At 37.8% G+C, this 27,493-nt stretch overlaps 1 protein-coding gene across 1 annotated transcript; it reads right to left on the reverse strand.

The window, feature by feature from the left end:
- Positions 1-219: 219 nt before the first annotated feature.
- On the reverse strand, positions 220-10,786 carry LOC103507467 (ATP-binding cassette sub-family G member 4-like). The gene is made up of 9 exons (XM_026822320.1): positions 10,582-10,786; positions 10,250-10,260; positions 9,146-9,373; positions 8,288-8,446; positions 4,854-4,993; positions 3,170-3,338; positions 2,614-2,711; positions 1,095-1,253; positions 220-739 (listed from the first exon to the last, which is right to left on the reverse strand). The coding sequence occupies exons 1-9, from the start codon at positions 10,602-10,604 to the stop codon at positions 380-382; spliced, it is 1,347 nt and encodes a 448-aa protein (XP_026678121.1). The 5' UTR covers positions 10,605-10,786; the 3' UTR covers positions 220-379.
- Between the last annotated feature and the right edge of the window lie 16,707 nt (positions 10,787-27,493).

Raw genomic sequence — 27,493 nt, forward strand, 5'->3', positions numbered from 1 at the left:
GATATACCTACTCAATATTTACAGAAATTTAAATCTTTAGTGAAATAAGTGAGTAGATACCTGTTAGACCTGTTACTTCGGAGGTGTAGTGGTCTGGTAATCTGGACGGATCCTAAGAGATTTTTTGGGGGATATAAGCTTGACTCTTTTCACAAAATATTGTGTGAAGTCCTCAATTTCACCTACCCACGCCACTTTTTGGCCTGCTCCACTGATTCTATCACAGTAATTTGTCATGTTGAAGATTTGGGAAATAAATATTTACAATTATTTAACTTAAATCGTACAAAGCACCTTGAAACAAAAAATACAAACAAAAATTCATAATAAAAACACACCATTGAATTTCTACAATCCAAATTAGGAACTAATATCAAAGTTAGCTTAACATTTTGTTATGTTTCGCCTTGTATCGGAGAACCAAGTATAACATTAATTGCGACACCAGGAGAAACACGCACAACATACTCAGATTAAACCAAACTGTATTATCGTCATTCTTAATGCCCAAATCCTCAAGGAATCTCTGTGGGTACTTATAGTGGCAATAGATCTGATTACATTGGAGTGGTTTTCGGTTGAATCCGTAGATGGCGATCATTGCCGATTCCAGCCCGTATCGGAATATGCTGATGTAGGAAAGCCAACTGAGGTAGGGAGAGATGTCATCAAGATGGACAAAGAATCCGGATACGAGAAACATGGGCATGATGATCACAGATGTCAGGAACAATGCTACCTGCAATGATAACGTTTCAATAATCGTAGTCGCGTGTTGATACAATTTTTGCCATTTACTATTGGGTGTAAAGGTAAAGAGAGTGTAAGAGATACTCTCACCAACAGTGGGGTTACTGTTCCATCCAAACAAGGAGAAAAAAATGTGTCAATAAAACTGTAAAATATCAGGAAAAAAACCGTTACCTGAGATTCGAATCCAGCTCCCATGGCATTTCCGAAGGATTGGCCCAAGAAGGCAAGCAAGATATTGGCCAGCCACAGCATGAAGAATCTGTCCCACTCTCTAGGTTGACCACTCATCCAGTGAAAAATATGTTAATAAAACTGTAAAATATCAGGAAAAAAATCGTTACCTGAGATTCGAATCCAGCTCCCATGGCATTTCCAAAGGATTGGCCCAAGAAGGCAAGCAAGATATTGGCCAGCCACAGCATGAAGAATCTGTCCCACTCTCTAGGTTGACCACTCATCCAGTATGCAATACTCATGAATAGGGTAGGACAAATGATCTGGAACATAGGAACAAGGTATTATTTTTCTCCTGTCAGCTGTCAGCATTGTTCGTTAAGTATAAGGGGCGTCACTCTTATTCAGAATAGAACAAGCTGGGTCCGTCCCTCCGGGAATTTTTTAGCCCGTAGTTTATTCGATCGTGATTAAAGAAAATCAGTACCTTATTTTTCTACTGTCAGCATTGTTCCTTAAGTATAAGGGGCGTCACTCTTATTCAGAATAGAACAAGCTGGGTCCGTCCCTCCGGGAATTTTTTATCGATAATTTAAATCAAGACTAGAGCCCGTTCTCCCTTTATTCCCAATATAAGGTTTCAGTCACCCATCCATTTATTGGCCTTTCTCGGCGTAGCTTAACACAGGTGACGCTAAAACCGGTCTTAAATTATCGACTAGTGCTTTCTCGCTTTAAGTTCATAGGTCGTCGCGACAAATTTCAAGATCAGAGCTCATTTGTGTGAGAAAATGTGAAAAAAAAACCTCCACCTTTAATTTTAAAAACAGTAAATTGGTTTTCTGGACAAAATTTGCACCACCACTTTCGTGTTCCTCATAAAAAGATCTTTAATTTGATATATAGGTCGACCAGGTTTGGATAAGTCCTTCTATGGGGACAGACGACAGAGTGACAGACAGACTGACGACACCGACGAAAATGTGAAAAAATCCCCCAAAAACCTTTAATTTAAAACAGTAAATTGGTTTTCTGGACAAAATTTGCACCACCACTTTCGTTTTCCTCATAAAAGACCTTTAATTTGATATATAGGTCGACCAGGTTTGGATAAGTCCTTCTATGGGGACAGACGACAGAGTGACAGACAGACTGACGACACCGAAGCGAATACAATAGCCCGTCCACTTTTTATTACTATCGTAATAATAAAGGAAGGACGGGCTAAAAACTATACCTTGTTTATCCTGCCAGAATGAGACTGAAAAGTCCCTTTACTCCCACACTCTAAACAAGAATAAATCACTACTGGTATACATAATGTATCGAATCTCTCTGGAAATTTTGAGCGACCAGAGACGAAAGATAAAGTTCTGAAAACCGTGAACTTCTTTTGACCTTTTTTAGTCCGTCCTTCCTTTATTATTACAATAGTAATGAAAAGGTATAAGGGACGGACTATTGTATTCGCTTCGGTGTCTGTCACTCGCTCGCTCGCTCGGTCGGTCGGTCGGTCGGTCTGTCTGTCTGTCCCCATAGAAGGACTTATCCAAACCTGGTCGACCTATATATCAAATTAAAGGTCTTTTTACCAGGAACACGAAAATGGTGGTGCAAATTTTGTCCAGAAAACCATAAAGCCAAAAAACAAAAAAAAAAAAACTGTTTTTTGGGGGATTTTTTCTGAAGAGGAACATCGGACAACGCCTTGGCCAGATAATACGCACTGAGGCAATACCAGTGGTTGAAATGTTCCCTCAGAAATACACCTGCCTCCAGGGGATCTGAAAGTATATACCAAATGTAGCGTTTAGATATGGAGCGACAGTGTGATAGCTAGTAGTTAAAGAGTATTTCACCTGATCAGCATATTTGCAATAAAATTCATAATACCTATCTAGTTTGGTATTGTCGATCGACAATTCGACAAATACCGAGCAGACAGCAGATATCATCCTAGCTTGGATTCAGCCCTCTACATATTATTTACACCCAGTGCTCCTGTGCCCAAAAAAAAAAACAGTCTTCTGAGGTTGAGGAGGTTTGACAGTAAAAACTGTGACAATCATTGTTACAGTTTCTTCTGTCAAGTGTACCGTCAAACCTCGCCAATCGGTAACTCGTCCCCAAATTGTAGAGAGAAGGAAAAAAAGGATCGGAGAAAACCAGCTGTTTCAAGTTCTCCCGGGGCGGGAATCGAACCCGCTTCAGAGATTGAAAGTTGTATACTAGGTATACTCACAAGTAAGTACAGCATGCATCACAGTGGCGTAGAATGTGGTAATCATCATGAAGAATATACAGGAGAAGTTGCTGGACACTTTGGACCCATTGTTGCCGAAGTTCCAATAGATACATCCCATGAACATGGCCACCAATGTTTGACTTATGACACGGAATGTGGCGAGTCTCTGTTAACACAAAGGACCGAGGTAAATATAATAATGATAATAGTGCTTATTTACACTGCTCTTATAGGACTGAAAAGTCCCTTTACTCCAGTAGTAGGTTACTTCTATTATTGTGGTCAAATTCTGAAATTATATTGAGGATAAAGTTCCATACCTCGGCTGGTATTGAACCCACGCCCTGCTGTTTAATAGGCGAGCGTTTTGAAAGTCTCTGTAAACACAAAGGACCGAGGTAAATATAATAATGATAATAGTGCTTATTTACACTGCTCTTATAGGACTGAAAAGTCCCAAATTCTGAAATTATATTGAGGATAAAGTTCCATACCTCGGCTGGTATTGAACCCACGCCCTGCTGTTTAATAGGCGAGCGTTTTGACCACTACACCACCGAGGCAGATTTACTTACTTTCCATGTGTGTTGCCGTTACAATCCGGTACATAAAGTAAATGTCGGTTCATCTCTGATATGAACATTCATTCATTCACAGTTTATTTATTTATTGCACAAGCAAATAATGCAATAATTGCAATGAAAGAGAGGAATTATTGCTGAAAGCAATATCTGCCATTCAAACAATTTACTTACTGATCGGAAGCGAACAAAAATCATATTAGCGATGTAATAATGATAATAGTGCTTAATTACACTGCTCTTATTGGACTGAAAAGTCCCAAATTCTGAAATTATGTATATTGAGAATAAAGTTCCATACCTCGGCTGGTATTGAACCCACGCCCTGCTGTTTAATAGGCGAGCGTTTTGAAACAATTTACTTACTGATCGGAAGCGAACAAAAATCATATTAGCGATGACGCGTAAATGAAACGTCCGGCACGGCATCCTTTTCCATGCTATGAGATTTTTGTCCTAAACTTTCCGGAAATAAGAAAAGCGGAAAGTGTACCTCCGATTATGATTACACATTACAGTTAAATAATAAACTTCAATTTTCGTAGGGCTTCCTTCCTGCTTGATCTCTGATATGCAGATATGGACATTCATTTCCAGTTCCTTGTTATTGGACACAGTTATTGCACAAGCAAATAATGCAATAATTGCAATCAAAGAGAGAAATTACAAACCGAGGCACTTACCACATCTCGGAACATTAGAGTAGACGCGAAACGTCCGGCACGGCATCCTTTTCCATGCTATGAGATTTTCGTCCTAAACTTTCCGGAAATAAGAAAAGCGGAAAGTGTACCTCCGATTATGATTACAGTTAAATAATAAACTTCAATTTTCGTAGGGCTTCCTTCCTGCTTCATCTCTGATATGCAGATATGGACATTCATTCCCAGTTCCTTGTTATTGGATAATTGGACACAGTTATGCACAAGCAAATAATGCAATAATTGCAATCAAAGAGAGAAATTACAAACCGAGGCACTTACCACATCTCGGAACATTAGAGTAGACGCCCAGTTCCTTGTTATTGGACACAGTTATTGCACAAGCAAATAATGCAATAATTGCAATCAAAGAGAGGAATTACAAACCGAGGCACTTACCACATCTCGGAACATTAGAGTAGACGACCTCTGTAGAAGAATAAGGAACTGTTGAATCCAGGGAACGCCATACGGGGATTTTTTTCTTCTCTTCCGGTTGATTTTTGTTAAATTCAGTAGTTTATCTAGTCGTATTTTATCTAAAACGAAGTAAAATGATCGATTAGCGGGACGGGTTAGCTCATTTATTTCTTTTCATCGAATGAAACTATCTCTATCTACGAATTTCTTTTCTTTTTTTATCCTGTAGGAAGGGAAGTAATGTAATCGGGTCAAATTTTCGATGGTCGGTTTTTAGTGCCAAAACACGTTTTGAGGTCCCTAGAGACATTCCTTATCCTGTAGGAAGGGAAGTAATGTAATCGGGTCAAATTTTCGATGGTCGGTTTTTAGTGCCAAAACACGTTTTGAGGTCCCTAGAGCCTAAATACAAAGTTTCAGCCATTGGTCCGTGTCTGTCTGTCTGTCTGTCTGTCCTTCTGCCTGTAAACGAAATATCTCGAGAACGGTAAGAGCTAGAGACTTGAAATTTTGTATGTAGCTGCTATATTATACGTACATAAGAGCCCAACTTAGATTTACATCTTACAATAAAATTACACTTTAAATAGTTTATTCAATTATGTATTCTGTCTGTCTGTCCTTCTGCCTGTAAACGAAATATCTCGAGAACGGTAAGAGCTAGAGACTTGAAATTTTGAATGTAGCTGTCAAGTGTGACAAGGATGCGACAAGAAACTTTTGGCTAAGATCGGTGCAACGCTTGGTGGCATTTTGACCGCTTTTTTGCTTCTGCCTGTAAACGAAATATCTCGAGAACGGTAAGAGCTAGAGACTTGAAATTTTGTATGTAGCTGTCAAGTGTGACAAGGATGCGACAAGAAACTTTTGGCTAAGATCGGTGCAACGCTTGGTGGCATTTTGACCGCTTTTTTGGCGGTTTTCGGTGTAATTTGACAATATCTCGGGAATGGTATGAGCTAGAGACTTGAAATTTGGTATGTAGTTCACAAATGTGACAAGGATGTAACACAAAACGTTTGGTTGAGGAATGGTATGAGCTAGAGACTTGAAATTTGGTATGTAGTTCACAAATGTGACAAGGATGTAACACAAAACGTTTGGTTGAGATAGGTGCTGCGGTTGGCGGTATTTTGACCGTTTTTTGGCGGTTTTTAGCTATACCGACTAAACGGTTAGAGATGTTGTAAAAGTTACAATAGAAGAACACCTAAATAAGCATCATTCAATAGGATAAGGAAAGTCGTGTGATGTTCACACCAGATTTTTTTTTTTTTTTAGGTACATACATATTCAACGAACTGTGAAAATCTGCTTCAAACAAGCCCTCAACATCCAATTTTTTGTCGATAACATATGGCAAATCAAATCAAGCAGTCATCCAAGTTACGGATTTCTGGAAATGCAAGATTTGAGAATATGTTTGTACTGGACAGTTGACACAGAAAGTAAGTTTTGAACCAAAGATCTTGTGCAAAGAGGCAGTAGCACCAACTTATCCTTAAACATTTCTGCTTACCTCCTGAATCGTTTCCATTTTCCGTTTTCCGAAGATATAATAATGATAATAGTGCTTAATTACACTGCTCTTATAGGACTGAAAAGTCCCAAATTCTGAAATTATATTGAGGATAAAGTTCCATACCTCGGCTGGTATTGAACCCACGCCCTGCTGTTTAATAGGCGAGCGTTTTGACCACTACACCACCGAGGCAGATTTAGTTACATTCCATGTGTGTTGCCGTTACAATCCGGTACATAAAGTAAATGTCGGTTCATCTCTGATATGAACATTCATTCATTCACAGTTTATTTATTTATTGCACAAGCAAATAATGCAATAATTGCAATGAAAGAGAGGAATTATTGCTGAAAGCAATATCTGCCATTCAAACAATTTACTTACTGATCGGAAGCGAACAAAAATCATATTAGCGATGACGCGTAAATGAAACGTCCGGCACGGCATCCTTTTCCATGCTATGAGATTTTTGTCCTAAACTTTCCGGAAATAAGAAAAGCGGAAAGTGTACCTCCGATTATGATTACAGTTAAATAATAAACTTCAATTTTCGTAGGGCTTCCTTCCTGCTTCATCTCTGATATGCAGATATGGACATTCATTCCCAGTTCCTTGTTATTGGACACAGTTATTGCACAAGCAAATAATGCAATAATTGCAATCAAAGAGAGGAATTATTGCTGAAAGCAATATCTGCCATTCAAACAATTTACTTACTGATCGGAAGCGAACAAAAATCATATTAGCGATGACGCGTAAATGAAACGTCCGGCACGGCATCCTTTTCCATGCTATGAGATTTTTGTCCTAAACTTTCCGGAAATAAGAAAAGCGGAAAGTGTACCTCCGATTATGATTACAGTTAAATAATAAACTTCAATTTTCGTAGGGCTTCCTTCCTGCTTCATCTCTGATATGCAGATATGGACATTCATTCCCAGTTCCTTGTTATTGGACACAGTTATTGCACAAGCAAATAATGCAATAATTGCAATCAAAGAGAGGAATTATTGCTGAAAGCAATATCTGCCATTCAAACAATTTACTTACTGATCGGAAGCGAACAAAAATCATATTAGCGATGACGCGTAAATGAAACGTCCGGCACGGCATCCTTTTCCATGCTATGAGATTTTTGTCCTAAACTTTCCGGAAATAAGAAAAGCGGAAAGTGTACCTCCGATTATGATTACAGTTAAATAATAAACTTCAATTTTCGTAGGGCTTCCTTCCTGCTTCATCTCTGATATGCAGATATGGACATTCATTCCCAGTTCCTTGTTATTGGACACAGTTATTGCACAAGCAAATAATGCAATAATTGCAATCAAAGAGAGGAATTATTGCTGAAAGCAATATCTGCCATTCAAACAATTTACTTACTGATCGGAAGCGAACAAAAATCATATTAGCGATGACGCGTAAATGAAACGTCCGGCACGGCATCCTTTTCCATGCTATGAGATTTTTGTCCTAAACTTTCCGGAAATAAGAAAAGCGGAAAGTGTACCTCCGATTATGATTACAGTTAAATAATAAACTTCAATTTTCGTAGGGCTTCCTTCCTGCTTCATCTCTGATATGCAGATATGGACATTCATTCCCAGTTCCTTGTTATTGGACACAGTTATTGCACAAGCAAATAATGCAATAATTGCAATCAAAGAGAGGAATTATTGCTGAAAGCAATATCTGCCATTCAAACAATTTACTTACTGATCGGAAGCGAACAAAAATCATCGATCTTGTGCAAAGAGGCAGTAGCACCAACTTATCCTTAAACATTTCTGCTTACCTCCTGAATCGTTTCCATTTTCCGTTTTCCGAAGAGATCTTGTGCAAAGAGGCAGTAGCACCAACTTATCCTTAAACATTTCTGCTTACTGCTTACCTCCTGAATCGTTTCCATTTTCCGAAGTTTCGTATTTTTTCGACTTTTCACAAATGGGTTCGTCAAAAAAGTCGCCCACTTTCTTCTGAAATTGTTCTCGCGTTTTTGTCATCAAAGGCTCAATGTGCAATCCTCTTTCCCCACACGCAACCTCGAGTGCTGGAAGTAAAAAACAAAACCGAGTTGTAGACCATAGCACATTTCAAAAAAATTCGCCCCCGGGTGGGCTCGAACCACCAACCTTTCGGTTAACAGCCGAACGCGCTAGCCAATTGCGCCACGGAGGCTGTCGGATTGAAGTGGAACATATTTCAAGTTTTGAATACTGAATACCTTCCGTAAATAAAACAGTTACCTGTTTGCTGAAGGGATTTAATCATACTTATGATGTACAGCAGTAGTTACCTAGTACCTACCTACCTGTATGTCATGCGTTATAATGAAAATTATTGTTTTCAATCATGTAGATTTAGAAGTTGTGTTGTACACAAACCACATACACGCGTAATAACATAATTACAACACATTACTTTTTAATGTCTACTGCACAGTACAAATTTAATATTAAATTTACTAATTTACTTTACTATCGATATTTTAGAGAAGACGCGATCATTAGGCACCACATTACTTTGTATGGATTTACTTGCTTGTCTTGCCCAGGTGTTTATTTATACCTACTGCTCGCATAGGACTGAAAAGTCCCTTTAGTCCAGCAGCAGGCTACTACTGTTCTTGTGTTCAAATTCTCAAATTAAATTGAGGATGAAATTGACCCCGCCCTCCTGTTTACCAGTTGAGCGTCTTGACCGCTACACCACCGAGTCAGGAAATCAGCTTTACTGCTGAAAAACTCACCAAAGTCCGCCCTGTTGTAATACTGAGGGCACTCGAATCCGGCAGACTTGAACGTCTCCACCATAAACTCCAAGGGTCCGTTGTACAGGCACTGTCCATTGGCCATCACGAGAACATCATCAATGAACTCTAGGAGTCGAGAACTGGGCTGGTGAAGCGTCACCACAACCGTGTGACCTTTGGACGCTAGCTCTCGGAGATGCTGGATCACTTGGAGTGAGGATGAACAACGCGTAATAACAAAATTACAACACAATACTTTTTAATGTCTCCTGCACAGTACAAATTTAATATTTACTAATTTACTTTACTATCGATATTTTAGAGAAGACGCGATCATTAGGCACCACATTACTTTGTATGGTTTTACTTGCTTGTCTTGCCCAGGTGTTTATTTATACCTACTGCTCGCATAGGACTGAAAAGTCCCTTTAGTCCAGCAGCAGGCTACTACTGTTATTGTGTTCAAATTCTCAAATTAAATTGAGGATGAAAGTGACCCCGCCCTCCTGTTTACCAGTTGAGCGTCTTGACCGCTACACCACCGAGTCAGGAAATCACCTTTACTGCTGAAAAACTCACCACCTATTGGAAATAAAGGGAGAACGGGCTCTAGTCTTGATTTTAAATCATTACATGAAAGTAAAATCAAAAAATGAAATCAAGAATGATAATAAACTGAATATTAAACAAATTAGGTAGGTACATAGGTATTCTTTAACCACAATCGAATAAACTGCGGGCTAAAAAATTCCCGGAGGGACGGACCCAGCTTGTTCATTCTTCAATGTGGCTAGACAAACTCCGACCTGACGAAAATCAAAGGGTAACTTATTGTATCAAAAGTCACTTTGTAAATAATAAACACTGTCCATTGGCCATCACGAGAACATCATCAATGAACTCTAGGAGTCGAGAACTGGGCTGATGAAGCGTCACCACAACCGTGTGACCTTTGGACGCTAGCTCTCGGAGATGCTGGATCACTTGGAGTGAGGATGAACTGTAGAAGGGAGAAATTTTGAAAATTTACCTGAAGAGGAACATCGGACAACGCCTTGGCCAGATAATACGCACTGAGGCAATACCAGTGGGAGGATGAACTGTCCAGACCACTGTGGGAGCGAGAAAAGTACATATTATGCTCGGGTCCTGTATTCCAGGGGTGGCCATAATGTGGCTCGCGAGACGATCTTGTGCGGCTCTCTAATCATGGTTCATACTTGTTGATTTTTTTTTCTGAATGTCAGAATTTCCATGAGACTGAATTCTGAAGATTGTAGACCAAAATTTTCAAAAATTCGCCTGCGGCTTGATTTGCCCCGAATCGGCTTTATTGCGCCTCCCGATCGTAAGGTTAGTGGCTACCTCTGCTATTGCTATTGCGACGGTAGTGATGCCACGAAGGAGAAAATTCTTGGCCTTATTCATCTTACCTCGTTGGTTCATCGAAGTACATGAGAGGTGGATTGGTGACCAGTTCTAGACCAATAGCCAGACGTTTCTTTTCTCCTCCTGAAAGTTTTCCAACTAGTGTGTGGTAACATTTGGTCAGTCCTAGAGTGCTAGCAATATTTACGATCTAAATAGAAGAAACAGAACGTTGAAGTGTGTTATTTACGTGATAAGGTTCGTTTAAAGAATATCAATTGGAACGAATGTTGAGCTTCATTAGATACATCAATATTCAAGGAACTTTCGTAAATTTTGAATTAGGTACAATTGTAGACAATTATGTCTACAGTTTAGACAAGGAGTAAAATCAGTAATAGAGAATGATTGTATATGTTTAAAAAGAATTAGGTAAAGATAAAGAGCGTGGTAGCGCTCCGCCCTGCCAAGTCGAAACAGTTTGACAGCGCTATTGCATTTACAATAATGATCGAATTGCATTTACAATAATGATCACTGAGCACTATATCTATTTGTATAAGTTTAGCTTTGGACGTGGTTCGCCTCTTCTCAGAGGTGGATCATGAATCATTAACAACAACAACAGATATATAAATAGTTAATTTTCCAGAAAATATTGACTAACTTTGACACGAACTATCACAATATGCGAGGATCCATACAACAACAACAACAACAACAACAACAACAACAACAACAGATATATAAATAGTTAATTTTCCAGAAAATATTGACTAACTTTGACACGAACTATCACAATATGCGAGGATCCATTGTAATGTCGAACGTAATTATAGCTGTCAACTAGCTCCGGCCAGTAAGCAGGTAGATAACTAATTAATGTAATGAAGAATACTGATGTTACCTAATGATACGGTTGATGAGGAAATGATGCATAATGTACGGATGATATCCATCCGTCAAAACCAGTAAGCAGGTAGATAACTAGTTAATGTAATGAAGAATACTGATGTTACCTAATGATACGGTTGATGAGGAAATGATGCATAATGTACGGATGATATCCATCCGTCAAATTACCAAGTATGGTGAGGTGAACTTGAACGAAACATGCTACATGGGATGCATCCCGTCATGCTATGGAAATTAGACTCATAACTTATCAGGGAGGTTTTGTAACTGCGTGTTCTGTTTCCATCTCCAAAAGTATGACCCTTCTGCCTGTAAACGAAATATCTCGAGAACGGTAAGAGCTAGAGACTTGAAATTTTGTATGTAGCTGTCAACAGAAAATGACGTCATACATGAATACTGTCCCTAGAGTGCAGCACTTGATGGGAGAACTTTAGAACGCCTCGAAATAATTATCGAGTGTATGCAATGTGCAGCGCTTCTAAAATTTAATTTTAAGGCGTTTTAAATCAAGAAAAATCTGGTGTGAACATCACACGACTTTCCTTATCCTAATTGTTCTCTAAAATTTTATAATATCTCTAACCGTTTAGTCGGTATAGGGATGGGACAGAGGGAAATGATAGGTAAATTTATTTTCTTATTAGGTAGGTAACTAGGTACCTGTCTAACGAATTTTTCTTTGAATAAATGTACCATTTATTAATGTCAGGTCTTTCCAGACATTACAGAGAACATTAAGAAGTCAGTACCTATTTTTCCCAAGCTCTTTTGTGCAACTTACTTTACTTACCTATTTGCTTCGATGATGAAATGCTGGATTGATAACTACAAAATAATGTCTCTCATTTTTGTGGGCGATTGAGGAATTCAAATCTGCGAAACGGCACTAGAAAACTTTCCTACAAAATAACAAACACGTTCAGATGTATTCAATAGGTATTAAGGTGTGTCCACACATAGTCCATCGACGACTGTCAACTTTGCTGGATTGATAACTACAAAATAATGTCTCTCATTTTTGTGGACGATTGAGGAATTCAAATCTGCGAAACGGCACTAGAACACTTTCCTACAAAATAACAAACACGTTCAGATGTATTCAATAGGTATTAAGGTGTGTCCACACATAGTCCATCGACGACTGTCAACTTTGTATGGACACACTTTTACGGATCTTAAAAAAAAAAAAAGTTTGACCACCACTCATTTTCCTACCTCATATTTCTACCTACATTCCCAGATCCTCGTGGATATTATCCACGGGTAGATAAGATACCTACCTATACACACCTAGGTACATAGAATCATAAAATAGCTTAGAACTTCAAGCTATTTCATGATTAGTCATATGGCCTTGACCATTGGCCCTCCCAGAGTACCTATGGAAAATACAATCTAGGTACATTGGTCAGTGGAATGACAAACCAAGGATAAACCTGGTTGAATTCAAAATGATGACCTACGCCAAACATTAGATAGGTATCTAGGTACCAAAGTAGGTACTCGATTATGTACACGGGAGATTGCCTCAGGTTTTGTAGGTACGAGTAGGTATCCATAGTTTATTTTATATTGTTGAAAAAAAAAAAAAAAAAAAAAAAAAAAAAAAAAAATGGTTTTGCCCCCAATTTAAAAAAGGGCAAGGGTCAATAAAAAAAAAAAAAAAAAACATAATCACTGGCTTGGCCCCAACTATAGATAAGGCTACGGTTACATTGAAACGAATTCACACAAAGCTAATTTCGCGCGAATTTAAATGATAAAGTTCACTGGCCTATGCGAAAACAAAAGCCATTACATAATGGAAAAATACGACTTTTTATTTATGGAAAATAATCGACTGCTTCGGTTCTGCGAAAGATACCTACCTAGAAAAGTTCATCGAACAATCCAAGAAATTGCGGCTAAAGTAAGCACTTAATTTCGCACACTGTCCTCGCCTCGATTCCTCGCATTAAATTTCCACAAGCAAAGCGCTATTTTGCGTCGCTTGTCGTGGCTTTCATCGAAGCCAGGAACATTTCAACTAGACTGACTAGAGGTAGAAGCTATCTACAACAAAACAATTACCTACCCTAAAAAGCGAATTCTTTTTCATTTCTCATCAAGTGTAACCGCAGCTTTAACCGTTTCCCTCGTGTGGAATTTCCTTTCCATTGAAAATGAAAAGTAAAGTGAATTCTCTGATGATTCTAGATCCGCCATATCAATGACATTGAGATCACTAGTATAACGCCCTGTGCCACTATAATCTCGTGATATTAACTTCTCTTCACCTCCTCAGCTTTAAAGCGCCTCTTCAGTACATTGTACTTCTTACAAAAACAAAAACTCCGACCCAAAGTTGTGACTTTTGTTAGAAATGAATAGTTCACCCCTAAAGGGGATTTAGCTAAAAAAGTTTGATAGAGGGAAACGTAAAGGGGACTACACATTAGCTGATTAGACGGACCGGACCATTCTCTGGACCAAAATTTGGTAAACCGGACTAGTTTGTTGGCTAAAATTTGGTCCGGCGGACCAGATTTGCCACCCCATCGAACCATTGGTCCAGAAGAATTCAAAACGAATTTGATATTTGGTCCGGCGCGAGGCGGACAATTTTCTTGAACCAGTGGGTATAATAGTGTTGCTCAGACCATCGGACTGAAAACGTTAGCATCAAAGAGAGGAGGGCTGGATAGGAGGATGTACTATTTAAACTAGACCAAAGTGTTATCGGGCCTTATATCTGACACATGCAATTATGACACACCGGAAAATTTAAACTCGAGTAACTCGAATAAGATGATTCAGAATACTGAGAATAAGATAGAAGTGATAGGACACATCCTAAGATAACTCAGTGGCCAGTGTGGTCATACGGATAGGAGGCAGTTTAGGATAAAGTTCACCACGAGCGGTATTCGAACTGGGGACAAAACGGTTACTAGATTATAGGCAGGCTTACTATCCAATCTAACTATAGGCAGGCTGTATTGTGATGATTGGGGAGTTAAGGTGGGTTTACAAGCATTTGCACAAACTGGCTTGCACATGCCGGTTTCCACAAATTTGTGAGAGGAACCTAGAAACAATTTTTTGGCTTGTGCAATCTTCAAGCCTGCGTTCACACGCTACGACTCACTTGTGCAAACCGGTTTGAGCAAATGGCTTGAGTGTGGAATCCCACCATTACAAAGAGGAAGGTTTCGCCTGCCACCTTAACTACGACTACATGGAACTGATACCGAACACTGGCATAACAATTAAACTGGCATTAACACTTAAAATGGCATAACAAATGCCTCAGTACGAAAGCACCGAACAACATTAATGCAACATATTGTAAAATAAATTTGATCAGTTTTTCTGTGTGCTTGTCCGAAAAGTCTTTTGCGGTGGTTTCGTGGGTGATTTTTTTAATCTTTTGTGATATTCTTTTTAAATTGTTTTTTTACTCACCAGCATTTTAAGTGTTTAGTGTGTCGTGTATAGTTCTTATTTCCCAGCGATTACGGATAATTTACACAGGATTTTAAGGTAAGAAAACACTACATCCATGTATGGCGGGGAACCGTCATGTAATTTTCTAAATTGGACTGAAAGGGGTGTGTCATTCCGGTTAAATATTAATTTGATAAACTACTAGTGTTATCAGACCGGTTGTCTTATCTAAATAAATCATTATGGTTTCATAATTTCTGTAAGAAATGCCTTTCCTGTTGAGTACCTCAGATTGCTATGCACAGCATAAAAATAATTGGGGCAGCATCCATTTTCTACAAAACTTTTCTGAGCAATCTCGCCTGTTCTGATGCTATCCCATATCTACGAATATACCTACATGATTTTCCAGATATGCCTACATTTTGAAGTTACCTACAAGTATTTTTCACTGAAGTGAAATTGGTACTTTTTAATTTTATTGGTTTTAATTACTTATCCACTGACAAGTATGAAACCAAAATTGGGAGTGTTCATGTTTTTTAGAAATCTTTGAACTCTTGAAAGCATAATCATTCAGCAGTCAAGCCTCTTGTCTCAAATTTTTAAAGCTTATCTATCAATTTGAACTGCTATTTCTCTATCCTGCTAACAGGCTTAGCCTGAAGATAATCTTTGGCTGGAGCATAAAAATCCTGTCAATAAATCTTAAAAAAAGAAAAACCAATTTAATAAATTAATCAATTACTTTACCTACTAATTTTCATTCATAGGTCTTCAAGTAGGTAGGTTTTTTGCCAGTGTCTTCTATGACTAGTAAGTATCAGAAAATTATCAAATGAATATTAAATTAACTGTCACACCTACTTAACCAACTGGAAACTTTTTCTACAAGAGTGGCTGTAGCTGCTGTAGGCATGGACATAATCCTATTTTTATAAGAGTATTTCAAGCCTCTTGTCTCAAATTTTTAAAGCTTATCTATCAATTTGAACTGCTATTTCTCTATCCTCCTAACTTAGCCTGAAGATAATCTTTGGCTGGAGCATGAAAATCCTGCCAATAAATCTTGAAAAACCAATCTAATTAATTAATCAATTACTTATCTACCTACTTATTTTCATTCATAGGTCTTCAAGTAGGTAGGTGTTTTGCCAGTGTCTTCTATGACTAGTATCAGAAAATTATCAAATGAATATTAAATTAATTGTCACACCTACTAATCCAACTGGAAACTTTTTCTACAACAAGAGTGGCTCTAGCTGCTGTGGGCATGGACATAATCCTATTTTTATAAGAGTTTTAAATAATTAATCCAAGTAAGTTGGAATAACACTATCTTTGTTGAGTTTGTTGACATAGTAGAGTTGTATGTTGAGAATGAATGAAGTCAGTAGAATCCTTGGGTTTCTAGGTAGACCTAGTGAGGAACGTTAACTCATGTGGAAGAGAGAATCAACTATTTTCTAAGAAAGTATCTTATGTTGTTACTGTTTACTCAATGAATCAGGAACCCCATGTGATCCCTATGTAATGCCAACCTATTTTAATATCCAAACAAGATTGGATTCTGTTTACTATGTATGTTTTCTGACTATATTTATAAATATTCAAAGCTTTGTTTAGACTACTACTTGTAGCATGGGGGATAACGTAAACAATACAGGTAGGTATCTAACTATTTAGGTACTTGTACTTACTTAAGTAATATTTTATTTATTTCATTTATCAACAAAGGTCTCTAAGTACTTACTAGAAGTTCAAGTGTTAAAAACAGCCTTAAGTACCTTCTCTTATCATTATTTTAATCTTCAGATTTTAATCAAGTCCAGTGATTCTGAACTTTCAAAATTGCAAATCTTGAATTTTGTGTATGACAAGCAACCTAGATTAGAAGTTGTTGGATAGCTCCAATAAATTTCGCTTAGTGCCCAAGGCAGTCAAACTAATCAGCTACTTACCTATCTCTTGGTGTCCTTGAATTTTTGTATCTAAGATAACACAAGGGTGTAAGGCATGGTTTCTTCTAATTTTACCCACTAAAATAGTACTACTTGGGGCATGTAAATACCTCCCAATAAAAATTTAGTTAGTTCCTGTTCCATAAGTACCTAGTGCCAGTGTAAACAATGCAGGTAGGTATCTAACTATTTAGGTACTTGTAAGTAATGTTTTATTTATTTCATTTATCAACAAAGATCTCTAAGTACCTACTTACTAGAAGTTCAAGTGTTAAAAACAGCCTTACCTTCTCTCATCATTATTTTAATCTTCTGATTTTAATCAAGTCCAGTGATTCTGAACTTTCAAATTTGCAAATCTTGAATTTTGTGTATGACAAGCAACCTAGATTAGAAGTTGTTGTTGGATAGCTCCAATAAATTTCCGCTTAGTGGCTTAGTGCCCAAGGCAGTCAAACTAATCAACTACTTGCCTATCTCTTTGTGTCCTTGAATTTTGGTATCTAAGATAACACAAGGGTGTAAGGCATCGTTTCTTCTAGTTTTACCCACTACAATAGTACTACTTGGGGCATGTAATAGCTCCCAATAAAAAGTTAGTTCCTGCTCCATAAGTACCTAGTGCCAGTGCAGTTTAGTCATTTGGTCTTTAACTATGAAGACTGGGGTTGTTAGGATAGTTGATATGACATTTAATTTTTATGACTGGGGTTCAAACGTTCAAATCACAGAAAAACGTCATTGGAAGCATCATGGGAAGTCGTTTGTGAGATAAAGTCAAAACAAATTGGTTCCTCTAGTAAGAACCTACTTACTTTATAAAATAGCTAGTTACTGTTTTAGTTCCTTTAGTACCTACCTACTTACTTTGTAAAATAGGTAGTTACTGTTTTAGTTCCATACATGTACAATGTGAACTAAGCAATAAATAGTCTGAAGTGACCTCTACTACCAATCAAGTTCCATCAGAATCGTAGATTCCTTGAGACCTACATAGATAGGTACAAATATCTTTGGTGATTAACCAATGAGTCATTTGTCTGCTAGGTGCCTTGTCTGCATGTAAGTAAAAGTTGAGGTTATTAAGTACTTACCTAGGTAGTTAAGGTATCTATCAATTTACGTTAACATCTCAACCTCTTCATTACCTGTATGAGCAGGTAGATTACCTTGATAGGTAGGTAGGTACCTATCTAACTGATCTAACTAAAGTGTTTACAAGAGCGCTAATCGCGATGGTAACTATGTAGGTAATGGCTTACCTTATTTTCTATTTGACTAGGGTCTTAGTAGTCAAATAGAAAATAAGGTAAGCCATTATCTAATTTGGGTGTCTAATATGAATCTAATTAATAATAAGGTAACTATGTATGTAAATAAAGTTCTAAGCTTGTGTTACATCGGGTTGTGGCCATTTCCACCGCACGTATCGTAGCTAGACTTGCTTGGTGTGTACCTATACCTACATACTAAGTAGAAAGAAAGTTAGGTGCCTTGAAAGTAAGAAATTGATACTATTTATTACTTACTTACTGATGTAAAAACAAAAATATTTTTCTCTTCGTGAGTGTTGCCAATTTTATTTCGGTTTATCACAGAAGTAAAAGGTCACTCGAGAGTGCCTTTTGATTTATTACTTACTTACTGATGTAAAACAAAAATATTTTTCTCTTCGTGAGTGTTGCCAATTTTATTTCGGTTTATCACAGAAGTAAAAGGTCACTCGAGAGTGCCTTTTGTATTACTTACTTACTGATGTAAAACTAAAATATTTTTCTCTTCGTGAGTGTTGCCAATTTTATTTCGGTTTATCACAGAAGTAAAAGGTCACTCGAGAGTGCCTTTTGGTCGGAGCGTTTTGGAGTGATTAATTTTCCATTTCATGCCAAGTAATAAACTAAAGGTAAAACGACTGCCTTGTAGGACGTTTTGAGCTTCTACGAATCTACGACGGCAGGTATATCCTTTATCATAGGTCCCAGTATTGCCTACTTTATTGACTTTATACCCGGCGCCTTCTTAGAATTAGGAACTCCTTATCATATGTTTATGATTGTGATGGTGTTAGATTAGTCTGTGTAAATATTCATTTCATACATCGTGTTGTTCTATTTATACTCTGCCGTCAGATTCACAGCTCATACTCGTGTGAGTATAGATAATGTGTTATTGTGTAGGTACTTGATAAGTTGATAGTTCATGTGGTGTTACGTGTTACATGACACATGCGAAGTGTATGTCACTAATTAGAAATCGTTAATATCTCGAATAGATTTGTGACCTAAACGAGAGGCTTAAGTGTGTAATCCCCTTTACGTTTCCCTCTATCAAACTTTTTAGCTAAATCCCCTTTAGGGGTGAACTATTCATTTCTAACAAAAGTAACAACTTTGGGTCGGAGTTATTTTTGTGTCACTAGGAAGCCATTCGCTATGAAAACTTTTTTTTTTTTTTTTTTTTAAGAAAACCAATGATAGGTAAGTAGGTACCTATCTCTTTGTGTCCTTGAATTTTCGTATCTAAGATAACACAAGGGTGTAAGGCATCGTTTCTTCTAGTTTTACCCACTACAATAGTACTACTTGGGGCATGTAATAGCTCCCAATAAAAAGTTAGTTCCTGCTCCATAAGTACCTAGTGCCAGTGCAGTTTAGTCATTTGGTCTGTAACTCTGAAGACTGAGGTAGTTAGGATAGTTGATAGGACATTGGATTTTTATGACTGGGTTCACACGTTCAAATCAGAAAAAAAAGTCAGTGGAAGCATCATAGGAAGTCGTTTGTAAGATAAAGTTCAAACAAATTAGTTCCTTTAGTAAGTACCTACCTACTTACTTTGTAAAATAGGTAGTTACTGTTTTAGTTCCATGTACAATGTGAACTAAGCAATAAATAGTCTGAAGACTCTGAAGTGACCTCTACTACCAATCAAGTTCCATCAGAATCGTAGATTCCTTGAGACCTACATAGATAGGTACAAAATCTTTGGTGATTAACCTATGAGTCATTTGTCTGCTAGGTGCCTTGTCTGCATGTAAGTAAAAGTTGAGATTATTAAGTACCTACCTAGGTAGTTAAGGTATCTATCAATTTACGTTAACATCTCAACCTCTTCATTACCTTATGAGCAGGTAGATTACCTTGATAGGTACCTATCTAACTGATCTAACTAAATTTTTTACAAGAGCGCTAATCGCGATGGTAACTATGTATGTAAATAAAGTTCTAAGCTTGTGCTACATCGGGTTGTGGCCATTTCCACCCCTATCTAACTGATCTAACTAAAATTTTTACAAGAGCGCTAATCGCGATGGTAACTATGTATGTAAATAAAGTTCTAAGCTTGTGCTACATCGGGTTGTGGCCATTTCCACCGCACGTATCGTAGCTAAACTTGCTTGGTGTGTACCTATACCTACATACTAAGTAAGTAGAAATAAAGTTAGGTGCCTTGAAAGTAAGAAATTGATACTATTATTTATTACTTAAGAGGTTTGATAGGTAGTTTTTTTTCTAGAGGTTTGATAGGGGGAATTTTTTTTTATAACAACCAAGGTTTATCGTCCCAAGAGGTTTGATAGGTAGTTTTTTTTCTAGAGGTTTGATAGGGGATTTTTTTTTTATAACAACCAAGGTCTTATCGTCCCGAAATCGAAGAGAGAAGGAGGACATTGTAGAAGAAAGTCAGCGGTTCCGAGGACGAAACTTTTCCGTTTAGGTTAGGATAAAGTCCGCCCCGGGCGGAAGTCGACCCAGCGGAAAATATTTTTGATGTAGGTACATTCTTGCCTGCTACTAGTCTTTTTCCTGATTCTCCAAGCCTTGTGTTACTTACAGCAAAGAAGTTGTCTTTTCTGCAGAGGAGTTCTTACAGTGGTTTACTCAGCGGAAAATATTTTTGATGTAGGGTAAAACCCCCAATCGCCGACACCTGTTGTAATCGTGGACACCCTACTCGTATTTCTTTAATAATAAGAAATAGGTAGGTAAGTATGTTTGTCTCCTATGACTCTTATATTTTGTGCCTGGAATGCTGGAGTCAATTTGGTCAGCGGTCCACAAACTTTCTGTCTCGGAGGGGAAAAAGAGAAAGCAGAAGGTCTTGAAGAAAGAAATGCCCTGCAAAGACTTTTGTGTGTACTAAATAATTTTCTTCTTAATTTCATTAAGTCAGGAAGTAGGCAAATAAGTAGATACAACTTACTTACTGCTTGAACGACAAAGTTTTCACCCAAGAGCATTGATCCTTGGCGATCTGACTGCCTTGTTCAGTGAGATAGATTTTGTCTCACAGCGCCAGGTTGTCCGTTCCTTGTCCTATTCTGAGTTTGTGTATGTTTGTGTCCTATGACTCTTATGTGTGTTTTGTGCCTGGAATGCTGGAGTCAATTTGGTCAGCGGTCCACAAACTTTCTGTCTCGGAGGGGGAAAAAGAGAAAGCGAAGGTCTTGAAGAAAGAAATGCCCTGCAAAGACTTTTGTGTGTACTAAATAATTTTCTTCTTAATTTCATTTAGTCAGGAAGTAGGCAAATAAGTAGATACAACTTACTTACTGCTTGAACGACAAAGTTTTCACCCAAGAGCATTCTTGCTTGGCGATCTCGATCTTGCTTGGCGGTAGTACACTCTACTGTCTTACCTTATCCTAACCTTATTTCCTTATCCATTTTGTGAGTCCAATTCGCTCCTTTATCCGTTTTCTGAATTCAATTCGCTGCTTTATACGTAGTGTTAGTTATCCTATCCTAATCTATTTTGTGAGTTCAGTTCTATTTCCATGACATTCCAATGTCGAGATTTATCCATCGTTAATATTCTCTCTCTCGTCCATAATGATGTGCGTTATGAACAGTGCACACTCTGTTTCCATTAAAGTCCTTGAAATTTTGTGTTTCTGAGGCAGCGTAATTTCGTGTACGTTTATATTAGGGAGTATTCGGATCATTTGCTACTCCATGAGCCATTTGTTGATGTAAAAGTGTTGACATTTCGTGTTGTGATGGGCTGATACTGGTGTGGTGAGTGAAGGGACCTCCGTGTGATTGCGTGTGCGTAATTGGAAATTATGAGAAAAATCGGATGAATTATGTACTTAGGTACCTACCTACTCATGCCATTGTCTTTTATTTGATAATAACCTTATACATTTTGTGAGTTCAATTCACTGTTGTTTCCATGATTAGTGATCACATATTATCTACCAAACACACTGTAACCAAAGATATAACAAACATTATTCTATTAATATTAAATTTGTATACTATTCAGGCAGCTTTATATCATTGAGCTAGAGCTAAGATGTTCAAAGCAAGGAAGAGACTCTAAAATTACTCAAAATGAAAATAAACAATGGACCATTGTGTAAAGAGCAACCGAGTCTTTCAAACATTCCAGTGTGTATAATCTGTAACATGTTTGGTAGTTTGGTGTACTCATGTCTTTCAAAAATTAGAAATCTCTGCTGTACATAGTCGCAAAATTGGTAATTTTGCTTTAAGTACCTAAGTAAGTTCTTGCTTGATTTTACTTTTCATGTCCGTGAGATAGGGATGGTAGATGCTGTACTACAATGCTTGCATTGCTGTAGTCTAAAAATCAGTGATTTTACTTTAATTCCATCCTTTAAGCAAAATTCCGCCATGGGCAATACTTAGGCGTTACACCTTCTTTTGGTTTTTGTATTTTGATGTCCATTACTACCTCTTATACCGCTTTGGTTTTGAGTGCTAAATATTTACTGAATTTACTCTGTTCTTTGTCTGTATCTTCAGTTCTCACAATTTTCCTTTCCTTAGTTTATCCTTCTCTTCTATGTGCATACAGCACATATGACAAAATGGAAAGTAAAAGAACGAAAATAATAATAATAACCTTACTGAAGTACCTAGATAGGCACATGTGTAAATAGCGCACGTGTTAAAGCAGTGATAGGTAAAATTTATTGGTAACTACCTACCTACCTATAGCAATGGAGGACTAATCTGAGAGACTCCCAAGTTCCTAATGTTTATTTATAGTCACCGCTTTAAGTACCTAAGTAAGTTCTTGCTTGATTTTACTTTTCATGTCCGTGAGATAGGGATGGTAGATGCTGTACTACAATGCTTGCATTGCTGTAGTCTAAAAATCAGTGATTTTACTTTAATTCCATCCTTTAAGCAAAATTCCCTTTCGGGATGAGCTTTTAATTTTATACTTGTTTAGTGAAATTGAGAGTAAACCTTAAAACCCCTTGGTTGGACGCCCGCTGAGCATTGCTGTAGTCTAAAAATCAGTAATTTTACTTTAATTCCATCCTTTAAGCAAAATTCCGTTTCGGGGTGAGCTTTTAATTTTATACTTGGTTGGACGCCAGAAAAAATGTCAATGCTCCTTTCACGCCTTTGCTTCTCTAAGTAGTAAGTTTTACTCTTTTGGTATCATCTACATGAGGAGGTACCTACCTGCTCTTAACTGCAGCTTTACTCACTTACTCACTGCATGGCTAAATTTGAATGGCGATGAATATTAATGTACATTAAGTAAGTACGGTGAATATATCAGCAGTAGGTACTTGGATAGTATTGATGTTAATGTTTTGTTGGTCTAGTAATGTAACATATGTAGTGTTATTACTAGAATAGGTACTCATATGATAGCTTTTTTGATTACAGCTAAAGATAAAGTTACAGCTAAAGGTAAATTAAAATACATACAAGGTGGTCTATGAGAATAGAAATTAGTGGTGCTTAAAAGTTCACGGCTGCCTAGATTTCATGATATATCAAAGTGAATTTCTTTGGTCTTGCTTCCTCACTTACTCACTGCATGGCTAAATTTGAATGGCGATGAATATTAATGAACTTTAAGTACGGTGAATATATCAGCAGTACTTGGATAATATTGATGTTAATGTTTTGTTGGTCTAGTAATGTAACATATGTAGTGTTATTACTAGAATAGGTACTCATATGATAGCTTTTTTGATTACAGCTAAAGATAGTGTTAAATTAAAATACCTACATACAAGGTGTTCTATGAGAATAGAAATTAGTGGTGCTTAAAAGTTCACGGCTGCCTAGATTTCATGATATATCAAAGTGAATTTCTTTGGTCTTGCTTAATCTGCATTGTTTTTGGGATTTATAATCGGCCCAAAGTTTTCTGTACCTCCGGAAAATTCCATCAATGAGATGATGATAATGATGATGAGTAGACTGAAGATCAATGAGATTTCTACTCACAACTTTTGTGACCTTGAAAATACGGAGCCCCCCTCCGAGTCTCCCTACTGTTATCCGTTGACCTCCGGAAAATTCCATCAATGAGATGATGATAATGATGATGAGTAGATTACTGAAGATCAATGAGATTTCTACTCACAACTTTTGTGACATTGAAAATACGGAGCCCCCCTCCGAGTCTCCCTACTGTTATCCGTTGGGGTCATTGTCCTCCTCATTATAGTTGTAACCCACCCTTTATTTATTATTATGCTAAGGCGGTCTCTTGATCCCTTATGCCCTTGTGTGCCGCGTCCACTTTTGTTTAGGACTATTGCAATGATCACACCCTGTATATGTTTGCCCCTAAGCTTAGTAGACTATGACGCAGCACGGAGCACGCAGTAACCCACCCTTTATTTATTATTATGCTAAGGCGGTCTCTTGATCCCTTATGCCCTTGTGTGCCACGTTCACTTTTGTTTAGGACTATTGCAATGATCACACCCTGTATATGTTTGCCCCTAAGCTTAGTAGACTATGACGCAGCACGGAGCACGCACTATAGTGCCTGCCCCCCGAAATTCCTCGCGTAGTAATTATCTCTCATTCCAAAATTCTGAAGCCCTTTCACTGACCGCGACCCTCACAGCTGATACCCAATTGCGGACAGATCTCTATTTCTTCGGCCCTTGGGCTACTTAACGAGTTTCAAATATTTTTTGACCCTTTCACCACCTAATTGGGTAATTTGTGGACAGATCCCTATTTCCTTGACCCTTGGGCTACTTAGTTGCAAATAATATTTGACCCCTTGACCACCTAATTGCGGACACTTTTTTTTCTTACACAGCGGCAGAATACTCGATGAATAAACGATGAAAAATTGCCCTTTGATAATGAAAAAGGCTGTCTCCTTATATGTTAAGCATAATATTGTCTCCTATGCAAATAGCATAGCAATACGCCCTTTTGCTTGTTAAAATAAATACATATCCTTCATGATTTAGCAAAAAATATCCCGAGTCCCAGTATCGCTTGTGACGTCATGAAATTTATTCGCAGATAGTGTTCTTCATGATTTAGCAAAAAATATCCCGAGTCCCAGTATCGCTTGTGACGTCATGAAATTTATTCGCAGATAGTGTTCATTGTTTAAATTAGAAATAATGAGGCCCCCAGTACGTAATAAACTTGACCTGGTGCTCTCTCATAGGTCTATGGTGTGACTGTGACGTCATGATCCTCACTAGATCTGTGATATACAGAGGCCGATAGAATATTGCACTTATTTGGCCAAAATATGGCACTAAAAAGCATGGCAATGTGGCACTTTATTTGGGAAAACATGGCATTTATTTATTTTTTTAATTAAGTTTGTCAATATTTTCTGCTCCGCTTAAAGTTGAAAATGAAAAGTACAAAGTGGTCCGTGAAACAGGCCACAGGCTCTAGGAGAAATTTTTGTATTAGGAAAGAATCTTTCAATAAAAAATTATTCTACTTACTTAGGTGAATCCCACATGTTGTTCCGCTTGAAATGTTGGAACCTTGGACGTTCCAAATACCAGCGGTCGTGATTCGCAACGTTTCCGAATACCTACGTAGATATTAGATCATAATTTAATTGACTGTCTGTGAAGTGATTCTATGATGCCAGATCATAATTTAATTACCTGTCTATAAAGTGATTCTAGAATGCCCACTTGGTAATAAAACTTTGATTTGTTGCAGGTAAGGAAGACTCAGTTATCACTCTCATGTCCATCAAGGTATTCGCTCTGGTATACTTTTAATCTTTGAGTAATTTTAGAAGTAAACGTATAAGTTATTTGAAGGAAAAATAGCTTTGTACTGTTGCCACTGGTACAGAATCATGATGAGGAAAATGGACATAAGTTATTTGAAGGAAAAATCGCTTTGTACTGTTGCCACTGGTACAGAATCATGATGAAAATAGAGTTTGGCAACTTTGACCTAGCTGTTTTCCCATGTTCTATGGACTAACAATAATATTCCGCAAGTCGACTTGCACAAGAGATGAGCTGGAAAATGGAGTCTGGCAACTTTGACCTAGCTGTTTTCCCATGTTCTATGGACTAACAATAATATTCCGCAAGTCGACTTGCACAAGAGATGAGCTAAGTTTTAACATACAAAAGTGTCTTGGCCAAGAGACATGCTGTGTGTCTATGTATACACTCAGAAAGTCACAAGAAAGTCTCTTGTGGAAGCCAGCTTCCGCAAAATTTATCGTCAGTGGACACTTATAGCTTTAGTAAATAAAAACGCTCATATAGCCCTGTGATCTCAACATGAAAAGCCGGCCGGCACTTCTGTATAGGTACTACACTCAGAAAGTCACAAGAAAGTCTCTTGTGGAAGCCAGCTTCCGCAAAATTTATCGTCGGTGGACACTTATAGCTTTAGTAAATAAAAACGCTCATATAGCCCTGTGATCTCAACATGAAAAGCCGGCCGGCACTTCTGTATAGGTATTATTAAGTTCATACTGCTGTTTTTATGGAAAAAGTTCCTTAAGGGTGTCGGCCATTGGGGGTTTTACCCTAGGTACATTCTTGTTTGCCACTAGTCTTTTTCCTGATTCTCCAAGCCTTGTGTTACTTACAGCAAAGAAGTTGTCTTTTCTGCAGAGGAGTTCTTACAGTGGTTTACCCAGCGGAAAATATTTTTTGATGTAGGTACATTCTTGCCTGCTACTAGTCTTTTTCCCGATTCTCCAAGCCTTGTGTTACTTACAGCAAAGAAGTTGTCTTTTCTGCAGAGGAGTTCTTACAGTGGTTTACTTCGCACTAGGCTAATGTGTTTCTAATAAAGTAAAACCTACATCTACATATCACAATTATATCTGAACTTCTAAGTAACGACACTAACAATAAATATTGCCTCATTTCTCACTCACAAAGTTGGCAAACGCTCCAAGTCGGTAAAACCGTCCTCGTACTCTCAAGATGCAAATTATCCCTCCCACGGAGGTATTCCCCTCCCTTTCCCCTCCTTGTTTTCGTTTTGGCTGGTTAACCACCCCCTACCCTTTGTATTCACCCCTTTTTCCGCGAACTCTCTTTACTTTCTATTGCCCTAATACGAAGGTTATTGCTGAAAGTGATATTTTCCGCAGTTCAACACCCTATAGGGCCTATAGCGACCTACACTTCTTGGAGGGGTAAACAAGCACTTGTTTGTTGTTGAATTGTTTGAAGGGATATACTGATATTGATCCCTCTGAGTATAGCGACCTACACTTCTTGGAGGGGTAAACAAGCACTTGTTTGTTGTTGAATTGTTTGAAGGGATATACTGATATTGATCCCTCTGTGACTGGTGTTTGCTGATCTCATCGGTTGAGAGTTGTGTGTAGCCGGTGTACAATGTTATGTTGTTATAGTACATATCACAATTATATCTGAACTTCCAAGTAACGACACTAACAATAAATATTGCCTCAT

This window comes from Diaphorina citri, unplaced genomic scaffold (genome assembly GCF_000475195.1).
Source record: "Diaphorina citri unplaced genomic scaffold, Diaci psyllid genome assembly version 1.1 scaffold315, whole genome shotgun sequence".
Lineage (NCBI taxonomy): Eukaryota > Metazoa > Arthropoda > Insecta > Hemiptera > Psyllidae > Diaphorina > Diaphorina citri.